Genomic DNA, 18,054 nt, shown 5'->3' with positions numbered 1-18,054 from the left:
GGCAAAATTGTTCCGTGATCATTTTGCTTGATCTTAGCACTGCCTTTGACACCATCGACCACAAAATCCTACTCAACAGGCTGAAGGTTCTGGCTGGTGTATCTGGAACTGCCTTAGACTGGTTTTCTTCCTACTTATCAGACAGGACTTTTTCTGTTAGGACTGATAGGTTCTCCTCTAACACTGCTGCCCTAACCTGCGGGGTTCCACAGGGTTCAGTATTGGGTCCATTATTATTTTCTTTTTATATGCTTCCTCTAGCTGGCATTATTCAGTCTTTTAGTGACCTGTCTTATCATTTCTATGCCGATGACATTCAGCTGTATATGTTCTTTAAGCCTCATCAGCTGGATAGGCTTTCCACCCTAGTCCAGTGCTTAACTCGGGTTTCTGACTGGCTTTCTAACAATTACCTTGTTTTAAACATGAACAAGACAGAGACCATGATCATAGCTCCTCCTGATCTATATTCTAAAATCAGTCAGGTTCTTGTCCCTTTCTGTTCTTCTGCTAAGCCAAATATTCGAAATCTTGGAGTAATACTTGACTCTTCTCTGGGCCTTGACTCACACGTAAAATCTCTGTCTCGTTCCTGTTTCTTTCATTTAAGGAATATTTCTAAATTGCGACATATGGTCTCCTTAGCTGAACTGGAAAAAATTGTCCATGCATTTGTGTCATCGCGTTTAGATTATTGTAATTCCCTGTTTACCAGCTTGGATAAATCATCTCTTTCTCGCCTCCAAGCTATACAAAACGCAGCAGCCAGACTACTAACTCGCTCTAGCAAGCGAGCTCACATCACTCCTATTTTATGTTCTTTACATTGGCTCCCAATAGATTTTAGAATTCGTTTTAAAATTATTGTTTTAACGTACAGAGCACTAAATGGCCAAGCCCCAGATTATTTATCCAAGCTTCTCACAAAATACACTACTGCTCGCTGTCTCCGCTCACAGACTCAGAGTTTGTTGGTTGCTCCCAGAACACGTCTGAAGACGAAAGGGGACAGAGCCTTTCAGTCTGTGGCACCAAGGCTGTGGAACAGTCTACCTCTACAACTACGTTTGGTTGACTCTGTGGAATCCTTTAAAAAACAGTTAAAAACTTTACTGTTTAAACAAGCTTTCTGTTGACCAATGCTTTTTACATTTTTAATTTACATTTAAACTCTATATTGTGTATATTGTGCATTTTGCTATTTATCGTACTGTTTATTTTAATCTCTGTGTGCAGCGCTTTGTGACTACCTGTCTATGAAAAGCGCTTAATAAATAAACTTACTTACTTACTTACTTACTTACTTTTAATCAGTTTCAGTTCAAAGACCGAGGAAGGATGACAGTAGTCCACTTAACATGAGAAATCTGAGGTATTGATACATTTAACAGTAACTTGTAAATTGGCTACAAAAATAAAAGAATAAATAACGATTAACGGCACATATCCTCTAGTTACAAAGGTTTTGTTTTCTCTATATCCCCTTTATTCAGTATGCTTCATCATCATATGGTAGTAACCAGGCACCACCTGCTGGCAGAAAACAGTACCTTTCACAAAAGAACTTCACACTGAGAGAACTGTGTACAGTGATTTCCCGTTTTTAAATTGCTATAACTGACTTGTTGGCCTATAATATGTGAAACATATGTCAAATGCATCCCTCACGAATGATATCAAGTCATCTTGAGCCACAAACATGACATTCTTGTCATAAGGTAGAACCCACAATATGGGAACCTGACATTTATGTATCCTTTATTTATCCAGTTAAAAAGTCTAACTGACATTAAAAATGTATTTTTTTAAAGAGAAATCGGACCAAGAGGATAGCAGAAATATAACCCCTTTGTAAATCCTGTTCACTAAAGTCTATTTAGTAATATAAGTAAAGACATTATAAAAAGCACATGAAAACATCAAGATTGGACACATTCACAGGGCTTCATCAAACCGTCATTAGGTATCAACAAACTAAAATGTGCTGAAAAGAACGGACACTGCAAAGCAAAGAAAAACACTGCTCCTGTAAACAGGCACTAGCTACCGTCTAGTAGCTTGAAGACCCAAATACTGTCAAGACACACCTCAGCTTAGGCCTCTACAGGCTTGGCGTTCAGACTCAGACGCCCAAGCTCACCACAGCACTGAAGCTGCTCAGTGAGCAGCTCTTCAACAACTTTTACTGTTGGGTGGCTAATTGCTGAGTGAACCCAGCTGTGCACTGGCTACTCGGGGGAACTGGATGGCGGCCAAAGTCAGGTGAGAAGGAAAACGGGACACACTAAAACACATAACAAGTTTGCTAGGGCCGTAACAGTTACACGTTTATCTATGAAGTGAAACTGCAATGCTTCCATTATTTTATTTATATCTTGGTGCCTTGTTTTTAAACTCGTGTATATATGACGTGCGTGCGTGTGTGTTTTAATGCAAATTCCGAAGGATAGCGCTAAATGAAATAAGTAACTATATAAGTACTTAATATTAATTAAGAGTCCGGTTGATTAGAGCCGATAAAGTTAGATAATTTGTGCTTCTGTGATCTCCATCACCTGCTGGAAGTATTGCTGTTGTAAAGACAGTTTCTTAAGATTGTGCTGATGTTACACATACATCCCTCTTCTCAGAGGCCTGACTGTAAAGGTACAAAGGAGCAACGCTAGCATTCACCACACTAGTTTCTCCAACAGGTGGAAGCTGCTTCTTGTTGCGGCCAGTATGATTTTTACTTCACAGTAGAAACAGCAAAGGGAATTAACCAGAGTTGGGTGTCTTCTGTGAACTAAATTCACTTCCTATCACTTTTTTACTCTACTGGAGCACTCGAAGTGCATTATACAACTTGCCTCATTCACACAGACACTTTTTTCCTATGCTTTTTCTACTTGAGTGCTTTCTTTCTAACCTTCACACACATTCATACTCCAATGGAAACATCAGAGATCAACTTGGGATTAGGATCTTGCTCAAGGATATTTGGCATGCCACCAACCTTCCAATTAGTAGATGACCTGCTCTACCTCCTGAGCTACAGCAACATATGTTTTCCCTGATATCTTTTCTATTTGTAAACATAGATCTACCTATAAGTCATAAGCCTAAATAGCTTAATTACCACTAAATTACTACAAAATATGATTTTGAGGAATGTTTGAAACTACACATTACATGGTCAATAAAAGAGGAAAGAGCTTGACTTGTAACATTTTGCTGCAGTTCAAACACTAATATATTAATACTAAAGCCTTTTGATTTTAAACATATGAAGTAAGATGGAAATGCAGTCTTTTATGTTTTCTGTACCTGGAAATTTTCCATCTCTCTGCCATCTGATGTGACTGTCTTTAACTCTGTTATTGTAGCATTCAGGTGTCACACTGCACATTCACCTCAAGAGAGAGCTGTTTCATCATAATTCATACTAGTTGCAGTACACAGTTAACCTGGATATTTTGTGATTTGCCATAGCAAACCTTAACATGGAAAATAAATAAATGTAATCTTAAGATACTAGCAATGGCACTTCACATTTGTGTTGAAATGTTCAAACTGTCTTTTTTTCAAAATGCTTTGGATCCCTTTCCAGAATTTTAAAAAAAGAGCAATTTTTAAACTATTTTTGCAGCATCTACCATTTAAACAAAAATGACCACATTTTCCATTACATTTTATTTATTGGTTATAGTATTTCCACATAGGTGTTTATTCAGCTGTGGCTTGTCTTCACTCTGCAAAAAAAAAGCAATATTGCTCTAAGGTTATTTAATCTACATACTGCAAACTCAAATGTTACAACAGACAATCAAATTAGTAAAAACTTTATGATTGTTAAACCTTGTGAATACCTCTGACATTCAGCGTCATTGATGATTCCGCAGTCCCCAGTTTGTTCTGTATGGCAACTTTGTATTCCCCGTTGTCTTTGGGTCCCACTCTCAATATAAGCAAGGAGCAGACTCCACATACATTTGTGATGTGGTAGTTGGTGTTTGTGTTGAGGCTGATATTGTTCCAGTACCACGTAACACGTGGAGCTGGATCACCCTTAATGGCACAGCTCATGTAGCATTCATAACCTTGTGGGGCTGTACGCCTCTTCAGGGGAACAATAAATGAGGGAGGAGAATCGAAGATCCGGTGTTTTATCTCCGGCCTGTTTACTTGGAACTTTTCTGAAACAAAGAATTACAAAAAGTAATTATATTTTAACAAAAATAATAATTAAGTAGGGGAGACTGGGACACTTATGATAAGGGATGGTTAGTGTTAATTAGTGAAATTTAAACATTATGTTGATTTCAAATCTGATTTCTTAGATTGAAGTAAAGGTTGTGATAAAAGTGTGTTATGCATCTTTTAATAACCATGGGTAATGAGCAGACACATTTAAGCTCACAGATGAGTCCATATTTAGAGCTATCATGCACTTTCTTACTGTCAGTTTTGCCGTCTGTTATTGGCTGCCTGTGCATATTTTATTCTCGCTCACTCAGAGACCCCTGTTTCTTTCTTTGCTATTTTGTATTGAATACAGAAAAGGGCTTATTTAGTTTCTTAATTGACAATCTGATTAATATTTTTTATACATTTGTGGCTCAAACCCCAGTCTAACAATGAATGAACGTCAGGGAAATCTAATAGTTTACTGTTTAAAGAAATCTTCACTTTCTTGAGAACCTAGCTTAGCTTAGGAACAGTGATTTAGTTTGACAGTTTGCAAAATGATTGCGAGTTTTGTATTGTTTTCATGATTAAACTTGAAACAAACCTTTTTCCTTTTTGGTTTCAAACGCAGGGGACTCGGAAGGTGGAGAAAGGCCCATGTCATTTTTAGCAAACACCCTGAAGTGATACTGCCGTCCAGGTAAAATGTTGACAACTGTGAATTTGTTGTTAAAGAGGTTGTCTGCCACTGTTCTCCAAGTCCGTTTGAAGGAGTCCCTCTTTGATACCATGTAGTGCAGCCTGTCATCCCTTTTTTCATCTGGAGAGGGAGTCCAGGACAGTGTCACTGTTCCTGGGATATTCTGTTCCAGCTCCACTGGACCTGGAGGTTTAGGATCATCTGGAGAAAAATTTAGAGATTTAAAAATACTGTTTACTGATATAGCAGGGCTAGGTTACTGATTTTCAGTCTAAATTGTACCCTTGATGGTTTGGACAGGAAATAGATTTTTGTACAGCTTCTGCCGGATAGGCTTTGAATTAGAACGATTTTCATTCAAGTAAAACTCCTAACACAGGTACAGCTAGCTGCAGCAATAAGCGTAGCTTGGGGAAAAAGGGATTTCTTGAAATAGGCAAAGTAAAAGGCAGAGGGAAAATTGGACTGGAGTATTTTGTTACAGTCACAGGATTATGGCTTTAAGCATTCCCTTATCTACAGTGTTTCATGCCTTTAATGTGATCTTAAAGTAGTACAACCTATGTGGTACATTAAGTTATAAATACATGTATTCTGTTCCTACTTTAATCACATTGTATTTGCTAAAACATATGTTTCCATGGTAGTATGAATACAAATAGAATCCAAGTCACCAAATTAAGTTATTATTCTGTACTGCAGTTACCATGCAACTGTATCCAGCCAACTTACAGGATAAGTAGATTTCATAGTTTTACTCTAATTTGGCTACAATATATGGTCTTTTTTAGCCTAACAATGACAAACCATTGCTATGGCTCTTGGACAGTTACCTGTAACTCTGATTTCAACATTGAAGCTTTCCTGGCCAACCATGTTCTTGACAGTAATGGTATAGATGCCAGTGTCCGTCCTCTCAGATGTAGGAATTAAGAGTTGAGATCCTTTATCAGAGTTGGTAATGGTTACATGCTTTGGTACTGGAATACCATCCTTTAACCAAAATATTTCAGGCATGGGAGACGCCTGTAGATGACAGCATAGGAGTCAAATTAATATATTGCTATATTAACTAACAGCATTGATTAGATTCTCACGCAGTGAACAGAGTAAAAGCCTGTGGAATAATACCTCAAAGTTGATGTTGAGGCGAACAGTGTTTCCAGATTTCACCACCACAAAGGTCTTCATGTTGCGGTCTTTAAACTTTGGTTTGACTGTGAGGGATAGATTTAGAATACAATACAATTAAATTTGTAATTCATAAAGCTGCTGAGGGAGTTCTATATTTTGAATCTCTCTACTGTATTATGAGGACATGCTCTGTATATAGTTGTCACAAAGGGTATAATTAACCTTAATTCCATTGTTAGACCTCCCTTTTTTTTAGTCATAATTCAACTACGCAGAAAACCTGTACTAGTAGTGGGAATAAAACTAACAATTAATAAGATGTTAAATGCACTCATTAGTTTTTCTTTTACAATTCTTCTTTGAGTTTGAACTACAGATTTAAATTGCTATGCTTGGTGATATGATGCATTTGAAGTGCAGTTTTTTTGTCCATGCTGGGCTTTATAATCCTATCAGATGTGTTTTCAGTCATAACCTGTCTTGTCACAACAATTCTCACCTGCCGTCTCGTATATCTACAGATATTAAATGGGTGTATGGCACACAAACATTATTTTTTGACAACTGTAAGCTTTTTCGAGACAGTTGTTCCTCTCTGTAGATGTGTTGTATTAGAAGAAAAACTGCATATTTTCTTTGGCATTTTGTGAAAAATAAATATGAATATATCTCATTTTAGAAATAACCAATAACCAAACTATAAAAACTGCATTTCTTACCAGGAGGAGGCATAGCAATGATATAATTATCAAAGCTCTGAGGTTCTCCATCACCTCCATAATTGGTGGCAATTACTCTCACCCAGTATGTGGCCATTGCCTTAAGGCCAAGCACAGTGTAGGATGTTAGAGTAATTGGGGTGGTATTACAGCGGGTCCATTCAAGGCTCTCTATTGGTCTGATCTCCACATAATACCCTTGGGCTTCATCTTCTACCCCTTGCACTTCCTTAGGTTTAGTCCAAGCCAGCAAAAATGTCGTGTAATTGGAAGATGTTAATTTAAGGTCTGTGACTTTGCCGGGGGGTTCTGCAATAACAGTAAGGTGAGAGTGAAGCTTTTATATTACACAACAGAGAGAACTATATTTACTTTAAAGAATGACTTTCATGACTGAAAAATCCCCCCAAATACAGTAAAACATAAGTCTGTGTGATTAACTTACTCATTGGATCTCTTGCAATAACTGTGTCACATGGAATGCTGGGATCTCCAGCACCAGACAGGTTGACAGCTGACACTCGAAATTCATATGCTGCTCCTTCAAATACGTCTTTAACTGCATACTTTGTATCTATAGACAACGGAAGGAGCAATTATATCAATACAAATCTGCACTGATGTGTGCAGGTACATCACAAGCATTTATTTTTACTCTTGAGCTAAATGTCCTGCGCCTCAGCATTTAAGTTGTATACCTGTAATTGGCCCCTTTTGATTTACAAGGCTCCAGTAATTAGTGCCTTTCTTGTTCTTTTCCAAATTGTATCCCACTATTTTGGTTCCTCCAGTGTCACATGGAGGACTCCATGCCAGATTAATGCAGTCTTTAAAGGCACTGACCACTTTGGGTACAGCTGGTGGTCCAGGATAACCTGCAGGGGATATATGACACAGAAAAATGAAAGTGAAAGTGAGTTAATTAATCAATGTTTCTCAACATTACTTTTATTATTTCCGTCATCCATAATTAGCAGGTGGCTGAAAACTAAAGAATGTGTAAATGGAAGGGTATTTATTAGACACATAAATTCAGAGACAGTGTTTTAATATATTTAACATAGCTTTGTATATATTCTTTATGGATTTCTTTTAACTTCTCCCAAAACATTTTATTAGCGGCTAGTCAGGGTTTTACTGCAATAAACAAAGTCTTTCCACCTTGATACTAAAAAGACATGCCTTGTAATACTTCCTTCTAAAGTGAACAAAGAAAAAGTAATGAAGAAGAAGGCATTAACTGAAAACTTACGTAATACACCAGCTGGTATGTCCTCTGTCTGCAGGTAGTCACTGATACCTTCTGCAGTCTTTGCTCTGATCCGGTAGCAGTATCTCCTTCCAGGGTCCACATCTGAATCTTTGAAACTTGGGCTGTTGCCGGGCATCTCACCAAGACTTGTCCATTTATTTCGCCCTACTTGTTGTCGCTCTATGATGTAGTTTGCGATCGGACATCCACCATTGTCTTTTGGTGGTTTCCATTTGAATTCAACAGATGTCACAGCACTTTCCATAATGTCCACAGGCCCTTGTGGAGGTGTTGGTTTGTCTGTTGACAACATGACAAGAAATGCGTCAGAGGCATTTATCTTTGCACATTCTACATTTTGCCATACCATTTTTGTTCAAATAGCAACCAGGGCATTTTTTAAATGTACTTAAGTTGCTTAAGGCAACAGGCCTTTATTTGACGCACGGTCATTTTACAAGCAGGGATTTATTTCTATGACTGTCTTTTAAGATAATAAATGGATATTTTCATGTTGAAAGCCTCAATCCAGTACACTTCTGTTGGCCATGCTGGAATTCATGCATTATGGTAATTAGACTGTAGTGAATAATTGCTCAGGTTTCTCTGTAGATAGGCTCTGCTCTTAAAGCAATATCTCCATTCTTGCATGGGGATGGGCCTCAAACCAGCTACCAACTAAATTATTCACTGTTCACACCACTATGAACAATATAATTTGTGCTTTATTTACTTAATTTATAAAGTGAATAAAGCACAACATAAGCAAACAAACTGTAAATATAATAGAGAACCAACTTAGAACAGGTCATTATGCCAGATAATATGTAACAATTAAGCTAATGTCTGTAATTTTTGCTATTACAAAGTCATAATTTCCTAAACATACTCCTCTAATTGCTGTATCCATCTCCGGAAAATTAAAAGCATTATCATTTCAGTGGCGATAAAAGCCTTTATTTATTTATTCATAGGGCTTTTTTGTGAAGCATTTGCCAGTATACCACTTGCACGCTCAAGTAGAAAACGTTATTTTTCCACAGCCTGTTTATGTCTAACATGTCCTCGGCTGTTATCACAGAAACTGCCAGATTATATCTGAGGAAAACTCACCCAGTACAATAAGTTTGGATATTGCCTCTGTTGTACCAAATTCATTTTTTATTTTGATTTTCACCTCTCCACTGTCTTTTCTTTGACACTTAATAAGGCGTAGTTGACTCTCAGAATCAGACGTTTCAATCTTCACATTGAGGGCTGGCAGCAGCTCATCGTCATTCTTGTACCACTGTATTGTCATTGGTGCTTGGCCTGAGAATGGCAGCTTCCATTCAGCATTTTCGCCTGCCTTTATAATGACTGGCTTTGTGAAATTTCCTAGTGCATCAGGGTCCATTTTTGGTGGATCTTTAGTATAGAAGAGATGGGAAAAAGTTTTATTTAAACAATGAGAACCTTTTTAAAAGTGTTATTATATTATTTGTAGTGCTGTCAGTGTTAATCTCGTTAAAATGTCGTCAACAGCAAAACCATGTTAACGCGTTGACACTGTGCAGCCCCACACACGGGGCGATCCGCGGTAACTCGCTAACAGAGATTTGCCGTGTTAATGTGGTTATGGCGTTAACGTCATTTTAACGAGATTAACACTGACAGCACTAATTATTTGATGTGTTTTGCTGTGCTACAGCCATGTTACTCATTTTATTCTGACCTTGAATACTAAGTGTTGCTTCTGATTTACGTCCTTCAGCTTCAAAGCGGTACACAGCTGCATCATCTTTTTTACAGCAATCAACTATCAGCCTGTGAAAGGCTCCATCTTTGATAATTGTTACCCCATCTTCATTTGTTAGCTAGACAAATAAGTAAATAAACAGTAAAAAAGTGATTAACTATATAAAATGTTAGTTATTTGTAGAAAAAGAACAAAGTCGTAGTTATAGTAATTTCATATACAGTGAATTGTGGCAATTTGTTACACTCCTGTTTTACTCCTTTGACTTACCAGTTTCCCATTTTTGTACCAGCGCCCCTCTGACGTCTCACTGCTTAGTTTGCAAGACATCTCCACCCGTTCTCCAATATTGGCATTCGTATCTGATAGCCCACTGACAAATTGAACACCTCGATCTACATGTGAAAATGTAAAAAATAATCACGTTATATAACAAATTATGTTTTGATTATTTTTAAAATGACACATCAGTAGCAAATTACAATAGAGATAAAACTGAAAGCACATAAGCGCACACTTTAATTTAAAAATCCTATTTTATACCTTTGCTTTCTTCATTACAGTATGCCCTTTCTTGTGAACAGCAGATGGGATTGGGAAATATGTATATTGTATGATTATCTTTCACTAAAAATTGAACCACATTCACTTTTGTCCATTTTTTCCCTCTGGAATAGAAATTATACTTAAGCCTCAAACATTATATCTGATCGAACCTTTAGTGGAGTCATCCTGAAGCACTGATTGAAAATGGGCTGATATTGCCGAGTTAAAAGTATTTGCAGACGCTAACCCTTGAGAACAGCTGAGCTAAAGCCTTGACATTATAATAATCTGTAATCTGAGCATACATTATTCAGTCTTTAAACCATGTTGTAAGGAGTTTTACCTAAGACAGTGTCAGGAACCAAAGGCCCAGTTCGTGATTGCTTCTTCTTACTCGCATCATCTTTTGTATCTTTATCATCTTCTTCGCTTCTTAAGTGGTTCTTATCATCTCCATCAGTTCCATCACCATCCCTGTCACCAGAACCATCGCCAATTTTACCACTGAAACCATCCCCAGCCCCTAAACCATCTCTTCCATCACCCCCATCTTTCGCATCTCCGAGTGTGTCTGCAGCTTTCTTTTCAGCAAGTGCTCGATTGACTGCCTCCAAGTCATCTTTCTCTTTTGAAATCTTTGCCTTGTCCAAGCCTTGGTTAGACAGGTTATCATGTCCAATGGTTTTGGTTCCCTTGCGACCTTTCCGACCATGTGGATCCTCTGAGTTACAGTTGACACACATAGAGAGAACAAATCAGTTATTTCAGTCAAAAGGTTTGACTAAAATGTAAATGATGAGCAAAACAGGTTCAATAATATCATGACTATCAAACAGTCAAGACTATTTTTCTTAGTATTACACCATTTGCATTTTTATTTATTCTTGTGCTTTGTGAGTACAAAAAAGAAAAAATGTCCCACCTTCCACCATGAGAGAGGCTCTGCTGGAAGCAATACCAGCAATGGCATAATATGCCCCCTTATCTGCAATTTCACAATCTTTTACTCTTAATGTGTGAGTTAGTTTGTCCTCTGAGACGGTGATCTCATATTTGTCCCCATGTTCAAGTGAGGAGTCTTCTCTTGACCAAGTAATTCTGTTGAGTGGTGTTGACAAAACGCACTGAAATACAGCGTCCTCACTTTCAACAGCCTTAGCATCCTTAATCTTGTCTACAAACTCCACTGCAGGCACTAAGAGAGGAAAAAAGGTAGATTTTGAAACCCAGGATGATCTCATTTCCAAAATATAAATGTACTTGATTTGTTTTATAAACTTTAAGAGTAGTTTCACTTGCCTCTGAAGTCAGTTGTAAGAACATTTGCCTCTTCGACATCAACCTGGTAAAATCCAGCATCTTCTGGCTGAGGGTCTTTAATGCTAAATATATAATTTGTTCCTTTTTTCCTAAGGCTATGTTTTGAATTTTCATCATCTGCATAAGGAACCATTACGCCATCCTTTTGAGACAGAAGTAGTAACATTATTATTTATGTATTTATTTTCATTATTAAATTATTATTTAGCAAGTTTAATTAAAAATTAAATTATTTTTTGCTGTTTTAGAATGCTTTTAAATTCACCTTGTATAAATTAACTGCGCTATTGGGATCCCATAGCTGCATGTCAAATCCAAATTCAGCTTTTCCGTTTGGTTTCACTTCAATTTGTTTCACATTTTCCAGCTGCTCTACAACCTACAAAGGAAAGATAACAAGTTTTATCTAATGTATGTGTCTGCAAGTGTTGTTTTAAACTTTACTGCTTAAGTAATCACGTTTTGAAAAAATGGAAGGAAGGAATTAAATCAGAAACATTTAAAATAACCAAGCAGACTTTAGCAGGATGAACTACCAGGTTTTAAAGTAAAGCTCAAGATGCAAGTCAACCTTCTTCCTTGTTTAAACTCAGCAACGTTGGTTCAGGATACAAAATCCAGAATTCATGTGCAACTGTTAATTTATAGAGTACCTTTGCCTGTTCGTCTGCCCTTTCCTTCTTCATCTGGTTCAATCTCTTCAACATCCACCGAAAGTCAGTAACCCCAAATTCCAAGCAGATTTTTTCATAATCTTTCTTTGGTGCACTTATAAGCAGTTCCCAGAGTTTAGGATCAATTTCTCCCTCTTTCTGTGGTGGGAGTTGCTTTTTCCTAGTGACAACAACACTAAAAAAAGGCATTGGAGGCCATTACAACACGCAGAACACATTTTGAATAATTTGACTTTGATGTGAACTTACGTTTTCTTGAGCATTGATCTAAAATCATGTGGTTCCTGCCGACTTCCTGAAAGAAATTTTAACTTAAATTTAAAATAAAATTCTGCCATCTGGACACTTTTTTCACTTTGTGGTATTTTTTTCCAAATCTAATTGTGAAGGATTCTTATAAGGCTCTGTCAATTTTTTGTTTAAATTTTACTATTTTGCAATAAAAAAGAAACAAATTTTGCTACTGAAGTAAAATTTTGCAAAGAATAAATATGCTAAAAGTCTGTAATTCTAAAAAGAAACTCGTGGATTGGACGCTATTAGAAAGAGTAAACCAGTTCATGTTAAAGTATGCTTTCTTACCTCCCTGGCTCTTCTTCCTGAAGCCAGCTTCATACATGCATGAAAACAACAATAGAACAAGAAGTCATTAATTACCAGACATGGTATATTGTAAAGTTGTTTAACTCAGTTTTTATTGTTAACTATAAAGCTCACCTGCAATGACATTGAGAGTGGTGGTGCAGACAGCTTTTCCGTATTCATTGGTGGCAAAGCACTTGTAAGTGTCTGCTTGGTCTGGATTGATGTTGATTATCTGACAAAAAATGATTCTCACGTGAAATATGTAAATATTTGACAACAGTGGAATCAATATCTGAGTCTATCTCCCAAAAAAAGTTAAACTTGGTTATGGAGCTTTAGCACCATATGTCATGGTTTGGGGTGTGTGACCATCGCATTATGAAGATGTTTTAAGTTCGAGTTTATTATCAGTCTGTCATGTCTTCTGTGTATGTTTCCCCAGTCGTGTCTGTGTTTGGTCTCGCTCCCCTCCATGTTTCCCTCTTGTTGTCTCCTCCCTTCATCTTCCCAGTCCGTCTTGTTCCTATGTGCGTTCTTTCCTCCTGTGTCAAGTGCGTGTCTCAGTCTGCATCCTAGTGTGTTTCCTATTTTATTTTGGCAGTCTCTCGTCCCGTGTTCAGGGTGTTTAGTGTTGCTTCCCCTGTGTGGTTATGTCTATTTTTCCCAGCCATGTTTCTGTTTCCACTCTCCTTAATCACCCTCTGTTTTTTCTTTGTACCTTGTCAGGTTACCTGCATTTCACGCTCCATGTTCCAGGTTTCCATGTCCAGGTCTCATTTTCCGTAATCCCTGTGTTTAGTGTTTAGCTTTAGTTCGCTCAGTTTAGTTAAGTCTTCATTAAATTTTCATTTGACTTCTATTTGTATTTTCATTAAATAAAAGGCTCCCCTTTTGTTTAAACCCACTCATGTTTTCAAGTGTCCGCGTTTGGGTCCTTATCCTCTCGCCACACAGTCTGCAGCTGCAGGCCCGTGACACCTACAATTACTACAAGTTTACCTCAATCTAAAAATAAATGCATATTGTACACTTAGAGTTACAACTGTTGTTTTAATTGTTAATGAATATTCAAAAAATTATTTCTTGACTTTAACCCTGGAGAACCCATGGGGTCAGATCCGACCCCATTGGTTTACTAGGGAAATCATGGGGTCAAATTTGACCCCATGGGTTCTCCAGGGTTAAAAATGTTTAGCTTGAAAAATTGAAGTTGGCAAATTATCATTAGCCCAATCCTTTTATTTTGTTCTTACCTCAAGAATGTGTTCTCGAGCTCTTTCATCATATCTAGTCTTGTACTTTTCTGGGTCATCTATTTCACCTTTATTACGCCCCCATGTCACAGTTGGTGCTGGCTCTCCGCTAACCATAGCTTTGAAAAAGGCTTTTTTACCTGAAATAATGAAATCATGACAGTGATGCAGGTGTTAATAATTATGCTCTATTGTTATTGTCAGTTTCACTGGCTATGGTTGTTTTTCTACCTTCTTGGACAGTCACAGCAATTGGTTTGCGGGTAAAGTCGGGGGTCGATTTCCCTGGTGGCAGTTGCTCCACATTCTGAGTGATCATAACCCCAGGAACCCTGGATCTTTTCTTGATAGCCACTGTCAAGGGAAGGTTTAGTGTTTAACAGCATAGCTGGTTGATGCTATGAATGTAAACATGAACAGGAAGCCCGCTACCAACAGAAAAACATAGATGTTACAAATGCATGTGTCTGCAGAGTATATATTATTTAGAACAGTTGCAGTTTCACACTGGAATTTCACAAGAGGTCACCATTTCCTTACTTTTCTTATTGTTACAGCTAGGTCATGGCAGGATCTTGAAACATGTTAAACTCTATTGACTAAGCTGAAGTTTGGATTAAATTCTACACATTTTTTTGTTGTTTAATTAATTTAATGTATTAATTTAATGTAATTTTTTTGGTTAAATGCTTAATTTATGTATAGATTTTTGGAGGACTTTTATTTTAAAATCAGACAGTTTTAACCTGTCAGCATGATACTTTTTCATTTATTTTTATTTCTTTTTATTTTAACCAAAAAGTGACATAAACCAGCAGGAATGCATGGAAAAACATAAATGCTGGGAAATTGTTATTGTAAAAAATTGCAATAAAAATTGTGTCTTGGACAAGTTGTAAGTGTGTCTATTTAAGAAGTCATTATAGAGTTGTAAAGTCAGTAGATCGAAACTAAGTTTTAGGATCTGTTACTGTATTAAACACTAACTGTGTTCTTTGTGAGAACAAAAAAGACACCTAACATATTATTCAGGGTTTTCTGTTTGTTTTTTTGCTCTTATCCAAAATTCCAATCATATAGACATGTTATAGAGCACTAACTTTATTTAACTTATTGCTGGTTTTAGATAAATGCATGGTGTGCAGCTCAGCTGCATTAAGCACTCTGGGGCTTGTACATTTAGTATGTGTTTACTACTACATTTATATTAACATAATTCAGCATATATAATCCAAACTGTCTGAGCGTCATTGTAGTATATTTTTTAAATATATTATATTAAACCATACTTTTGTTACCAAACTATGCCAGAGTTAAATATGGAGATACCAATCATATTCAGATTTATTCAGTGAGGAGGAAATAAAAAAAAAAAAAAAAAAAAAAAAACAACAACCTAAAAAACAAATCTGATCAGACATGGAGTATCCAGGGATAACTTCTGTGAGTCACTTTGAGATTGTCTACGCTGCATATTTTTTTTCTGTGGCTTTAACATAGTTTGAGGGCATTTATTTAATATTCATCAAACTGTATGTGTAATCTGTCAAGGGGTTGATGCACATGCTTATATCATCTGGACACAAGCAAGATTCTTATGAACTTGTTACTGAAGCATTGATTTAGACATAATCTAGCAGGAGAGCATTTTTGCTTTTTTTCTGCATAGCAATTACTACATGAAGAATTTTTTGGATTTTTGGCAGCAGGAACCTTGGCAGGAACACATTCGGTAAGAATTTGTTGACTGTATAAAGTAGATATTCCTGCTGTAAACCCAGCTAAACCATATGCTTACTTTTTTATAATGTCCATTCATTCATTTTTTTTCATTTTCACCTTTACAAGTAAAATCACAGTGAATGTGTATGTCAGTTTGTTTCAATACTGTAGACTCTGCAGATTATCCTCCTTATGAAGAAGAAAACTAAAATATCTCATTTATGAGGCATCCTTTTTGATTTAATAATCCCTAAAATGTCTTTAGAGCTAGATAGGAGTCCAGCTGTGATATAAATGGATTATTATGAAGCCATAGGCCCTGGGCAGCCCCCCCACACACACACAGACACACAAATTATTCAGTGTGAGAATAGCAGACTGTACGGCAGTGCAGAAAGAATTATTAATCCTAATTGTTATTCATATAATTTTTCCAAAATTAAATATGTGTCATAACCATAGGGAATTCTGCATTAAACAGTGAATGCATAGCAGTGGAGCGAACACAAAAATGGTCAGTTCAGTTCAGATACAGGTGACAATGAAGAATGACACCATGTTAAACATCAAAAGAGATAAATATATGCATAAAATAAAAATCATAAAAGACCTTACGATAGACATCATTTACACGATTCTCCAGTTTTTTTAGTGGATTTGCCTGCAGTTGCCATGAGAGAAAGTGTGCTCTGAGTCTTTTTTTGCAACATTTGTTTTCTCAGTTCATTTTTATCCTGGATAGAAGCAGCAATGCCTGCTCTCTGTTATAGCTACCCACAGGCAGAATCAGCAACGACTGCAGCACAACAGTAATATTTGAAAACATTTATTGCAGTCTGTAGTTTAGAATTATCTTGAGTAATCCAGCTGGGGTTTTATTATCTCCAGGCTTGATGAATGATCTAAACTGAATTAGCTGATCACCCAAGGTATGATGTAGGTCAGATGGATGTGCAGCCTACAAAATGTTGTAAGAACAGTGAGCTTGTCTACTGTGAAACACTGGTATACTACAAAGCTGGACTATTAATGATTTCAGTCTCCTCTGGCTCTGTTTTATTAGGGAATAGCTGTTCATAGTTTGTATTTGCTAATGTTTCACATTAGCAAGTCAATGAGAGTTAAGTAGTCTGATCCTGAATGATAGTTAATACTACTTACGGGTACAAATAAAGGAACCTAAACCTCCATCCCTTTACTTCCCATGGTAGACTTGCTAGACTCAGCAGCTGTCGCTGTTTTTATAGAAGCTAGAAATATATAATATATATAATATAATATATAATATGACATTTTTCATACTTACCGAAGGCTTTTGGGTCCTGGTTTGTTTTTGAACTCATGGCAATGTTTGATTGTTGTTTGATTGTTATCAGATCCGAGGTGCGATCCTTGTGTGGCTAAAGTACAAAGAAAGACTGTCACTGTTAACTAATGCTGTCATTATAATCAAAGCTGATTTCATTAGTATTAAAAAGCCTTACATCTACTCACACCAGCTTAATGGAAGTATCTAATCAACCAATCACATAGCAGGAAGCCAGTGCATTTAGGTATGTTGAAATGGTCAAGACAACCAAGTGAAGTTCAAACTAAGCATCAGATTGGGGAAAAAGGGTGATTGAAGTGACTTTGAATATGGCACGATTGTTGGTACCAGACACGCTGGTCTGAGCATTTCAGAAATTATTTACAGAGAATGGTTCAAAAAAGAGAAAAGTGACCTTCGGTTTTCTAGGTGAAAATGCTTTTTGATGCTAGAGGTCAGAGGAGAATGGCCAGAGTGTTTCAAACAATTGAACATTGTATAAAAACACCCCATCCTAGCTAAGTATTGTCACTGAGCATATCCAGCCATTTATGGCCACTGTGTACACATCTTTTGGAAGCTACTTCTAGCCAGGTGTCGTGTCACAAAGCTTAAATTATTTCAAACTGGTTTCTTAAACATGACAATGAGTTCACTGTACTTAAATAGCTTCCACAGTCACCATATCTCAATCCAGCAGAGCAGGTTTAGGATGTGGTGGAATAGGAGATTTGCATGGATTTGCGCCAACTCTGTGATACTATCGTGTCAACATGAGCCAAATCAGTTCTAGCAAGATGTAACTAATGATGTAGTGGGTGAGTGGATGTTATGTTTTATACATTTTATACAAATTTAGCCTTGAATAATAATGAAAGAAAATTGCTGCATGTTGACATGATAAAAAAGGTACAGTTTTCAGTATTCATACTTCA

General features: G+C 36.9%; 1 protein-coding gene across 1 annotated transcript; it reads right to left on the bottom strand.

Annotated features, from left to right (window-relative positions):
• Positions 1 to 3,831: 3,831 nt before the first annotated feature.
• LOC146387579 (immunoglobulin-like and fibronectin type III domain-containing protein 1) lies at positions 3,832 to 17,153 on the bottom strand. The gene is made up of 22 exons (XM_084929729.1): positions 17,117 to 17,153; positions 14,320 to 14,442; positions 14,089 to 14,228; positions 12,968 to 13,067; positions 12,833 to 12,859; positions 12,500 to 12,545; positions 12,230 to 12,425; positions 11,842 to 11,955; positions 11,556 to 11,718; positions 11,179 to 11,451; positions 10,600 to 10,977; positions 9,981 to 10,105; positions 9,687 to 9,828; positions 9,086 to 9,379; positions 7,973 to 8,272; positions 7,419 to 7,595; positions 7,166 to 7,294; positions 6,721 to 7,029; positions 5,999 to 6,084; positions 5,701 to 5,893; positions 4,772 to 5,068; positions 3,832 to 4,175 (listed from the first exon to the last, which is right to left on the bottom strand). The coding sequence occupies exons 1-22, from the start codon at positions 17,151 to 17,153 to the stop codon at positions 3,832 to 3,834; spliced, it is 3,993 nt and encodes a 1,330-aa protein (XP_084785855.1).
• Between the last annotated feature and the right edge of the window lie 901 nt (positions 17,154 to 18,054).

The sequence above is a fragment of the Perissodus microlepis genome, chromosome 5 (genome assembly GCF_051167445.1).
Source record: "Perissodus microlepis isolate ML-2025 ecotype Zambia chromosome 5, ASM5116744v1, whole genome shotgun sequence".
In the NCBI taxonomy this organism is placed as follows: domain Eukaryota; kingdom Metazoa; phylum Chordata; class Actinopteri; order Cichliformes; family Cichlidae; genus Perissodus; species Perissodus microlepis.
The sequence above is the reverse complement of the archived record's forward strand: the minus strand, read 5'-3'. Positions and strand labels throughout refer to the sequence as shown.

Excerpts from the sequence above, each read along its gene's own strand:
- LOC146387579 (XM_084929729.1), bottom strand. The coding sequence starts at position 17,153 with ATGAGTTCAAAAACAAACCAGGACCCAAAAGCCTTCG. Across the intron at positions 5,069-5,700 it reads TGTTGAAATCAGAGTTACAG|ATGATCCTAAACCTCCAGGT; the intron begins GTAACTGTCCAA and ends ATTTTTCTCCAG. Across the intron at positions 4,176-4,771 it reads TGAAACCAAAAAGGAAAAAG|AAAAGTTCCAAGTAAACAGG; the intron begins GTTTGTTTCAAG and ends TCTTTGTTTCAG.